Genomic DNA, 9,861 nt, shown 5'->3' on the forward strand with positions numbered 1-9,861 from the left:
CTTTAAAAGACTTTTGAAAGATAACAAACAACAAAGGCTTAGGTTTGAGAAAAAAAGTTAAGGTAGCAGAAAAAACACAGAAAGCAAGTTATTTAGTGGCGGAGCAGACGGCAAAACATATGAAACCTCATTCAGTTGCAGAGTCATATTTTCGCCCAACTTATTGTGCTGTAGTGAAAACTTTGTTTGGTGGTGAGGCTGAAAAAGAAGTAAAAAAAAATACCTCTCTCGGACGACACTATTGGTAGACAAATCAAGGAAATGTCGTCTGACATTGAAAAGACTGTCAATGAGCTTATGAAAGATAAAATGTATGTTCTGCAAGCAGGCGAGTCAACTGATATTGGAGGTATATCCCAATTACTAGTGTTCATCAGATATGTTGCTGATAATAAAATAACTGAACAATTTTTGTGCTGCAAAGAACTTGTGCAAACTTCAGGACAGGACATATTCTCCTCAGTAGCAGAATATTTGAAAGAAATGGGACTGACGTGGAAATTATGTGTGGGAATTTGCACAGATGGTTGTCCATCTATGGTGGGATCAGTAGAAGGTTTCGTGTCATTAGTGCAGAAGGAAACCCCACACCTGGTTACAACACATTGTTTCTTACATCGTGAAAATTTTAGTGCAAAGACACTTGGACAGGAATTAAAGCTTGTGCTTGAAAGTGTTGTAAAGATGCTAAACTTCATAAAGAGCAGACCAAAGCAGACAAGACTGTTTTCCATTCTCTGTGAAGACATGGGATCTGCCCACGAAGGCCTTCTCCTGCATATAGAGGTCAGGTGGCTATCAAGAGGCAAAGTGTTGTCGAGAGTACATGAACTGAGACAGGAAATGATAGTTTTCTTTACTCTTCAGGGAAAACCGGAATTTTGTGAACTACTGGCTGATGAAATTTGGAGCGCAAAGTTATGCTACCTGGCGGATATATTTGAACATCTAAACAAGGTTAATACTAGTATGCAAGGGAAGAATGAAAATATGTTAACATCATCAGACAAAATAAAGGGCTTGCTGGAGAAAATAAGGCATTGGCAAGATAGGGTGAGTGATGGCAATGCTGATATGTTTCTAAAGACTGCTGAAGCTAAATATACAGACATCATTCCAGTCATCAAGGAGCACCTTGAAATTCTGGAATGGAACATTGAAAAATATTTCCCTTATATATCTGCTGATCAATATGATTGAGTAAGAAAATCCTTTCATCCATGATCCCTCAAGCAAGCCACAACTTAGTATCCTTGAAGAAGAGGAACTAATTAACATCCGTAATGACCGCACGCTAAAACTGGAGTACTTGGATATGTCAATAGAAAGCTTTTGGATAAGATTTGAAAAGGAACACCCTCATATAGCCCTAAAAGCCCAGAAAATATTGCTGCAGTTCTCGACCTCATATCTGTGTGAACTAGGATTTTCAACACTCACAAACGTCAAAACTAAGAAGAGGTCTAGATTGCTGAGTGTTGAAGAGGAAATGAGAGTGTGCCTGTTCAGTGTCCCTCCTAACATCGAAAGGATATGCAAATCCAGACAGACGCAAGGGTCCCATTAATCAAGTATGTTTAATCTACAACTGGAATGTATGTTGTACATCATTCCCATGTGCTCATTAATTCATTCATATAGGCTATAATAGAAAAAAATAATATTAATAATAATAAGATTATTATTATTAATGAAAACAATAATAATAATAATAATAATAATAATAATTATTATTATTGTTATTATTATTATTATTATTATTATTATTATTATTATTACGGTATTACTTCATTATCATAACCATTACACATGTGTGCACATATATTTGAACTAACATTATGGGTAGCCCTACATAGTGTGTACCTTTCTGTCAGTTGAATATGTAGCAGGCTTACATAATAATAGTTATAATTACACTGACTAAATAGTTGATGCGCCGACAAATTCCAGGATATATCATTAATGCGCCACTAAGCAATAAAGGTTGAGAACCTCTGATGCATATATATATATATATATATATATATATATATATATATATATATATATATATATATATATATATATATATATATATATATATATATATATATATGTATAATTATGCACAAACGAGCTGAGCTGACCATAATCACAGGAAAGCCACATATATATCTAATAAAAGTGAATCTAAAACCTACATAACCCCCATTCCTATTTTACCATATTTTTCTCGATCTAGGGCGTTGCCATTGCATAAAAGGACTGAAATCACGGGCAAAAAAAGTGATGAAATCACAAAATGGGTAGCAAAGCCCAGCCACAAGAGATAGATATGGAGGTCAGTGGATACAAAAGAAGGTGTAGGGCATAGGGCTTTACTCCGAGACCTGATAAATTATGATGAAAGCAAAAAGTAGAAGTAGGAGTCTTTTGCAATCAGCATAGAAAAGTGTCATTATAATATGCACAACGCTAACCACACCTGAAGAGATAGACACTGGCACTTCTTCAAGCAATATAATTTGAAGACATATAGCAAATGTATCCACTCAGAAGTGTACGATGATATAAATGCAAAGCTTCTTTGTGGGTAACACTTTTTTTCTTATTTTTGTTCTTAGTCGTCAAGCATAATACAGGCGAACTCATTTCAATTGCTGCTGTTGCAGAGACTAGAGTAATGTTCAACAGAAACCTGGGCAGGGTCAGCATTGGTTCATCCAAACCGAAGCCTATTCAATATGTGTATTATAATGGCACTTGTTTTCTATACTGATTGAGAAAAAACTCCTACTTCTACTGCTCGCTTTCATCATAATTTATTAGGTTGTGGAGTAAAGCCCTACATCCTACCCCTTCCTTTCTATTCCCAGACCTCAATATCTGTCTCCTGTGGCTGGGCTTTACAACCTTTTTTGTGATTTCATTATCATTTTTGCATGTGATTCTACTAATTCTGTTGCTTCATCTTCCTCAGGAGGCTCATCTTCATCTGGAACTTCAACTGATTCTACAACATTAGCTGGGTCAACTTCTACAGATGATGCTACTAGCTCAGCTGGCTCAGCTTCTTCAGGAGGATCTATTAGTTCTGCTGGCTCAACTTCTTCAAGATCTACTAATTCTGCTCGATTAACTTCTACAAAAGGACCTAGTAGTTCTCCTGGATCGACATCTTTAGGGGGATATAGTAATTCTCTTGGATCAATGCCTTCAGGGGTATCTAGCAGTTTTCCTGTATCATTATCTTCAGAAGAGTCGAGTAGTTCTCCTGGACTGACATCTTCAAGGGGATCTAGTAAATATCCTGGATCGACATCTTCTAGGGGATCTAGTAGTTCTCCTGCATCAAAATCTTCAGGGGGATTTAGTAGTTCTCCTGGATCAACAACTTCCGGAGGAAATAGTAGTTCTTCTGGATCGATATCGTCAGGGGGATCTAGTAGTTCTCCTGGATCAGAATCTACAGTGGGACTTAGTAATTCTCCTGGATCAACATATTTAGAGGGATCTAACAGTTCTCCTGAATCAACATTCACTGGGGGATCTAGTAGTTCTACTGGATCGACACCTTCAGGGAGATCTGGTAGTTCTCCTGGATCAATATATTCAAGGGGATCTAATAGTTCTCCTGGCTCGACATCTTGGAGTTCTCCAGGATCAACATCTTCAGGTGGATCTAGTAGTTCTTATGGATCAATAGTTCTCCTGGAGACACCTTCAGGGGATCTGGTAGTTCTCCTGGATCAATGTCTTCAATATCTTCTGGATCAACATATTCAGTGGGATCTAGTGGTTCTCCGGGAAAGACACCTTCAGGGGAATCTAGCAGTTTTCCTGGATCAATATCTTCAGGAGGATCTAGTAGTTCCCCTGGATCGGCACCTTCAAGGGAATCTAGTAGTTCTCATGGATCAATATCTTCAGGGGGATCTAGTAGTTCTTCTGGATCAATATATTCAGGAGGATCTAGTAGTTCTTCGGGAAAGGCACCTTCAGGGGGATCTAGTAGTTCTTCTGGATTGACACATTCAGGGAGATCTAGTATTTCTCCTGGATCAATATCTTCAGGGGATTGAGTTCTTCTGGACATTCAGGGGATCTAGAAGTTCTCTGGGAAAGACATTTCTAGTAGGTTTCCTGGCATCAATATCTTCAGGGGATCTAGTAGTTCTTCTGGATCAATATATTCTGGGGGATCTATTAGCTCTCCTGGAAACACACCTTCAGGGGGATCTAGTAGTTCTCCTGCATTAATATCTTCAGGGGGATCTAATGGTTCTCATGGATCAACATCTTCTGGGAGATCTAGTAGTTCTTCTGGATTAATATCTTCAGGGGGATCTAAAAGTTCTCCTGGATCTACACCTTCAGGGGGATATATTAGTTCACTTGGATCAACGTCTTCAAAAGAATCTAGTAGTTCTTCTAAATCAATATCTTCAGGAGGATTTAGCAGTTCACCTGAATCGACAACATCAGGGGGATCTAGTAGTTCTTCTGGATCAATATCTTCAGGGGGATCCAATAGTTCTCCTCTATCGACACTTTCAGGGGGGACTAGTAGTTCTCCTGGATCAATATCTTCAAGGGGATTTAGTAGCTCTCCTGGATCAATGTCTTCAAGGGGGTCTAGTAGTTCTCCTCGATCAATGTCTTCAAGGGGATCTACTAATTCTCCTGAATCGGTGTCTTCAGGAGGATCTAGTAGTTCTCCTGGATTAATGTCTTCAAAGGGATCTAGTAGTTCTCCTGGATCATTAATGTCTTCAAGGGGATCTAGTAGTTCTCCTGGATCAACGTCTTCAGGGGGATCTAGCAATTCTCCTGGATCAACGTCTTCAAGGGGATCTAGTAGTTTTCCTGGATCAATGTTTTCAAGGGGCGTTAGTAGATCTCCTGGATCAACATCTTCAAGGGGATCTAGTAGTTCTACTGGATCAACGTCTACAGAGGGATTTAGTTCTCCTGGATCAACATCTTCAGGGAGATCTAGTAGTTCTCCTGGATCGACACCTTCAGGGGGATCTAGTAGTTCTTCTGGATTGACACATTCAGGGGGATCTAGTATTTCTCCTGGATCAATATCTTCAGGGGGATCTAGTAGTTCTTCTGGATCAATATATTCGGGGGGATCTAGTAGTTCTCTGGGAAAGACACCTTCAGGGGGATCTAGTAGTTCTTCTGGATCAATATTTTCAGGGGGATCTAGTAGTTCTTCTGGATCAACACCTTCAGGGGGATCTAGTAGTTCTCCTGGATCAGTATCTTCAGGGGATTCTAGTAGTTCTTCTGGATCAATATATTCAGTGGGATCTAGTAGTTCTCCTGGAAACACACCTTCAGGGGGATCTAGTAGTTCTCCTGCATTAATATCTTCAGGGGGATCTAATGGTTCTCATGGATCAACAACTTCAGGGAGATCTAGTAGTTCTTCTGGATTAATATCTTCAGGGGGATCTAATAGTTCTCCTGGATCTACACCTTCAGGGGGATATATTAATTCACTTGGATCAACATCTTCAAAAGAATCTAGTAGTTCTTCTAAATCAATATCTTCAGGGGGATTTAGCAGTTCACCTGGATCGACAACTTCAGGGGGATCTAGTAGTTCTTCTGGATCAATATCTTCAGGGGGATCCAATAGTTCTCCTGTATCGACACTTTCAGGGGGGACTAGTAGTTCTCCTGGATCAATATCTTCAAGGGGATCTAGTAGCTCTCCTGGATCAATGTCTTCAAGGGGGTCTAGTAGTTCTCCTCGATCAATGTCTTCAAGGGGATCTACTAATTCTCCAGAATCAGTGTCTTCAGGAGGATCTAGTAGTTCTCCTGGATTAATTTCTTCAAGGGGATCTAGTAGTTCTCCTGGATCAACGTCTTCAGGGGGATCTAGCATTTCTCCTGGATCAACGTCTTCAAGGGAATCTAGCAGTTTTCCTGGATCACTGTTTTCAAGGGGCGTTAGTAGATCTCCTGGATCAACATCTTCAAGGGGATCTAGTAGTTCTACTGGATCAACATCTACAGGGGGATCTAGTTCTCCTGGATCAACATCTTCAGGGAGATCTAGTAGTTCTCCTGGATCGACATCTTCAGGGGGACCTAGTAGTTCTCCTGGATCGACATCTTCAGGGGGACCTAGTAGTTTTCCTGGATCAACCTCTGCAGAGGGATCTAGTAGTTCTCCTGAATCAATATACTCAAGGGGATCTAGTAGTTCTCCTGAGTCAACGTCTGCAGGGGGATCTAGTTCTCCTGGATCAACATCTTCAGGGGGATCTAGTAGTCCTCCAGGATCCACATCTTCAGGGGGACCTAGTAGTTCTCCTGGATCAACATCTTCAGGGGGACGTAGTAATTCTCCTGGATCAATATCTTCAGGGAGATCTAGTATTTCTCCTGTATCATTATCTTCAGAGGGATCTAGTAGTTCTCCCGGATCAACAACTTCATGGGGATCGAGTTCTCCAGGATCGACGTCTTCAGGGAGATCTAGTAGTTCTCCTCGAACAACATCTTCAGGGGGATCTAGTAGTTATGGATCGACATCATCATATGGATCTAATAGTTCTCCTGGATCAATATCTGCAGGGGGATCTAGTAGTTCTCCTAGATCAACATCTTCAAGCGGATCTATTAGTCCTCCTGGATCGACATCTTCAAGGGTATCTAGCAACTCTCATGGACCAACCTCTGCAGAGGGATCTAGTAGTTCTCCTGGATCGCCACCTTCAGGGGAGTCTAGTAGTTCTCCTGGATCAATATCTTCAGGGGGATCCAATAGTTCTCCTGTATCGACACTTTCAGGGGGGACTAGTAGTTCTCCTGGATCAATATCTTCAAGGGGATCTAGTAGCTCTCCTGGATCAATGTCTTCAAGGGGGTCTAGTGGTTCTTCTCGATCAATGTCTTCAAGGGGATCTACTAATTCTCCTGAATCAGTGTCTTCAGGAGGATCTAGTAGTTCTCCTGGATTAATGTCTTCAAGGGGATCTAGTAGTTCTCCTGGATCAACATCTTCAGGGGGATCTAGTATTTCTCCTGGATCAACGTCTTCAAGGAGATCTAGCAGTTTTCCTGGATCAACGTTTTCAAGGGGCGTTAGTAGATATCCTGGATCAATATCTGCAGGGGGATCTAGTAGTTCTCCTAGATCAACATCTTCAAGCGGATCTAGTAGTCCTCCTGGATCGACATTTTCAAGGGCATCTAGCAACTCTCATGGACCAACCTCTGCAGAGGGATCTAGTACTTCTCCTGGATCGCCACCTTCAGGGGGGTCTAGTAGTTCTCCTGGATCAATATCTTCAGGGGGATCCAATAGTTCTCCTGTATCGACACTTTCATGGGGACTAGTAGTTCTCCTGGATCAATATCTTCAAGGGGATCTAGTAGTTCTCCTGGATCAATGTCTTCAAGGGGGTCTAGTGGTTCTTCTCGATCAATGTCTTCAAGGGGATCTAATAATTCTCCTGAATCAGTGTCTTCAGGAGGATCTAGTAGTTCTCCTGGATTAATGTCTTCAAGGGGATCTAGAAGTTCTCCTGGATCAACGTCTTCAGGGGGATCTAGCATTTCTCCTGGATCAACGTCTTCAAGGGGATCTAGCAGTTTACCTGGATCAACGTTTTCAAGGGGCATTAGTAAATCTCCTGGATCAACATCTTCAAGGGGATCTAGTAGTTCTCCTCGAACAACATCTTCAGGGGGATCTAGTAGTTATGGATCGACATCATCATATGGATCTAATAGCTCTCCTGGATCAATATCTGCAGGGGGATCTAGTCGTTCTCCTAAATCAACATCTTCAAGCGGATCTAGCAGTCCTCCTGGATCGACATCTTCAGGGGCATCTAGCAGCTCTCATGGATCAACCTCTGCAGAGGGATCTAGTAGTTCTCCTGGATCGCCACCTTCGGGGGTCTAGTAGTTCTCCTGGATCAATATCTGCCGGGGATTCTGGTAGTTCTCCTGGATTGACATCTTCAAGTGGACCCAGTAGTTCTCCTGGATCGACACCTTCAGAGGGATCTAGTAATTCTCCTCGATCAACATCTTCTAAGGGATCTAGTAGTTATGGGTCGATATCTTCAGTTAGATCAAGTATTTCTCCTGGATCAATATCTGCAGAGGGATCTAGTAGTTCTCCTGGATCCATATTTTCAAAGGGATCTAGTAGGTCTCCAGGATCGACGTCTTCAGGGGGATCTAGTAGTTCTCCTCGATCAACATCTTCAGGGGGATCTAGTAGCTATGGATCGAGATCTTTAGGTGGATCTAGTAGCTCTCCTGGATCAATTTCTGTAGGGGGATTTAGTAGTTCTCCTGGATCAACATCTTCAATCGGATCTAGTAGTTCTCATGGAACGACATCTTCAGGGGGATCTAGTAGTTCCCTTGGATCGACGTCTCCAGGGGAATCTAGTAGTTCTCCTGGATCAACATCTTCAGGGGGATCTAGTAGTTCTCCTGGAACAATATCTGCAGGGGATTCTAGTAGTTCTCCTGGATCGACATCTTCAAGCGGATCTAGTAGTTCTTCTGGATTGACATCTTCAGGGGGATCTAGTAGTTCTTCTGGATCAATATCTTCAGGGGGATTTACTGGTTCTCCTGGATCAATATCTTCAGGGGGATCTAATAGTTCTCCTGGATCAATGTCTTCAAGGGGATCTAGTAGTTCTCCTGGATCAATGTCTTCATTGGGATCTAGTAGTTCTCCTGGATCAATATATTCAGGGGGATCTAGTAGATCTCCTGGGTCGACATCTTCAGGGGGATCTAGTAGTTCTCCTGGATCGACATCTTCAGGGGGATCTAGTAGTTCTTCTGGATCAATATCCTCAGGGAGATCTAGTAGTTCTCCTGGATCAATATCTGCAGAGGGATCCAGTAGTTCTCCTGGACAGACATCTTCAGGGGGATCTAGTAGTTCTCCTGGATCGACGTCTCCTGGGGGATCTATTAGTTCTCATGGATCAACATCTTCAGGGGGATCTAGTAGTTCTCCTAGAACAATATCTGCAGGGGATTCTAGTAGTTCTCCTGAATCGACATCTTCAAGCGGATCTAGTATTTCTTCTGGATTAACATCTTCAGGGGGATCTAGTAGTTCTTCTGTATCAATATCTTCAGAGGGTTTTAGTAGTTCTCCTGGATCGACACCTTCAGGGGGAACAAGTAGTTCTCCTGGATCAATATCTTCAGGGGGATCTAATAGTTCTCCTGGATCAATGTCTTCAAGGGGATCTAGTAGTTCTCCTGGATCAATGTCTTCGGGGGGATCTAGTAGTTCTCTTGGATCAACACCTTCAGGGGGATCTAGTAGTTCTGGATCGACATCTTCAGGTGGATCTAGTTCTGGATCAATATCTTCAGAGGGATCTAGTAGTTCTCCTGAATCGATATCTTCTGGGGGAACTAGTAGTTCTCCTGGCTCGATATATTCAGGGGGATCTAGTAGTTCTCCTAGATCGACATCTTCAGGGGGATCTAGTATTTCTCCTGGATCAACATCTTCAGGAGGATCTAGTAGTTCTCCCGGATCAATGTCTTCAAGGGGATCTAGTAGTTCTCCTCGATCAACATCTTCAGGAGGATCCACAAGTTCAATCTCGTCTACAGGTTAGATAAGAAAATAGAAACAAGTCTTTCAAGGGCTGATATTATATTCAGCATAAGAGAAAGATCAAGTACCTAACTGTTTCGAATTAGACCTATCCCCTGGCCAAATGTATAAATAGCATCTTGTCAGTTTAATTGTTTAATTTAGGTTATAAAACATGGTTTATGACTTACGATTTAATGTTATTCTGGAAAACGCAATATGGCAAAAAGTACTTAACTCTTTCCTTCCACCCCAAAAATTATTTGTGT

At 41.6% G+C, this 9,861-nt stretch overlaps 4 protein-coding genes across 4 annotated transcripts; 2 read left to right on the forward strand and 2 right to left on the reverse strand.

Annotated features, from left to right (window-relative positions):
* Window positions 1-261: 261 nt before the first annotated feature.
* On the forward strand, window positions 262-1,200 carry LOC136844790 (zinc finger BED domain-containing protein 5-like). Its single transcript, XM_067114028.1, has one exon. It carries the CDS (start codon window positions 262-264, stop codon window positions 1,198-1,200), a length of 939 nt encoding a protein of 312 aa, XP_066970129.1.
* Window positions 1,201-2,885: 1,685 nt separating this feature from the next.
* On the reverse strand, window positions 2,886-4,075 carry LOC136844792 (neurofilament heavy polypeptide-like). The gene is made up of 2 exons (XM_067114030.1): window positions 3,976-4,075; window positions 2,886-3,670 (listed from the first exon to the last, which is right to left on the reverse strand). The coding sequence occupies exons 1-2, from the start codon at window positions 4,073-4,075 to the stop codon at window positions 2,886-2,888; spliced, it is 885 nt and encodes a 294-aa protein (XP_066970131.1).
* A 189-nt stretch (window positions 4,076-4,264) lies between these two features.
* On the reverse strand, window positions 4,265-7,626 carry LOC136844793 (fibrous sheath CABYR-binding protein-like). Its single transcript, XM_067114031.1, has 4 exons — window positions 7,327-7,626; window positions 6,715-7,201; window positions 5,491-6,513; window positions 4,265-5,346 (listed from the first exon to the last, which is right to left on the reverse strand). Exons 1-4 carry the CDS (start codon window positions 7,624-7,626, stop codon window positions 4,265-4,267), a joined length of 2,892 nt encoding a protein of 963 aa, XP_066970132.1.
* An 80-nt stretch (window positions 7,627-7,706) lies between these two features.
* On the forward strand, window positions 7,707-9,614 carry LOC136844794 (sericin 1-like). Its single transcript, XM_067114032.1, has one exon. It carries the CDS (start codon window positions 7,707-7,709, stop codon window positions 9,612-9,614), a length of 1,908 nt encoding a protein of 635 aa, XP_066970133.1.
* Window positions 9,615-9,861: the final 247 nt, after the last annotated feature.

This window comes from Macrobrachium rosenbergii, chromosome 13 (assembly GCF_040412425.1).
Source record: "Macrobrachium rosenbergii isolate ZJJX-2024 chromosome 13, ASM4041242v1, whole genome shotgun sequence".
NCBI lineage: Eukaryota > Metazoa > Arthropoda > Malacostraca > Decapoda > Palaemonidae > Macrobrachium > Macrobrachium rosenbergii.

What these genes read in the sequence shown, in the direction of transcription:
- LOC136844792 (XM_067114030.1), bottom strand. Translation starts at nt 4,075, where the DNA reads ATGTCCAGAAGAACTCAATCCCCTGAAGATATTGATCCAGGAGAAATA. An exon ending in ACTACTAGATCCCCCTGAAG is followed by an intron (nt 3,671 to 3,975) that starts GTGCCTTTCCCG and finishes TTGATCCATAAG; the next exon opens with AACTACTAGATCCACCTGAA.
- LOC136844794 (XM_067114032.1), top strand. Translation starts at nt 7,707, where the DNA reads ATGGATCGACATCATCATATGGATCTAATAGCTCTCCTGGATCAATAT.
- LOC136844793 (XM_067114031.1), bottom strand. Translation starts at nt 7,626, where the DNA reads ATGCCCCTTGAAAACGTTGATCCAGGTAAACTGCTAGATCCCCTTGAA. An exon ending in AACTACTAGTCCCCATGAAA is followed by an intron (nt 7,202 to 7,326) that starts GTGTCGATACAG and finishes GGTCCATGAGAG; the next exon opens with TTGCTAGATGCCCTTGAAAA. An exon ending in ACTACTAGACTCCCCTGAAG is followed by an intron (nt 6,514 to 6,714) that starts GTGGCGATCCAG and finishes CATAACTACTAG; the next exon opens with ATCCCCCTGAAGATGTTGTT.
- LOC136844790 (XM_067114028.1), top strand. Translation starts at nt 262, where the DNA reads ATGTCGTCTGACATTGAAAAGACTGTCAATGAGCTTATGAAAGATAAA.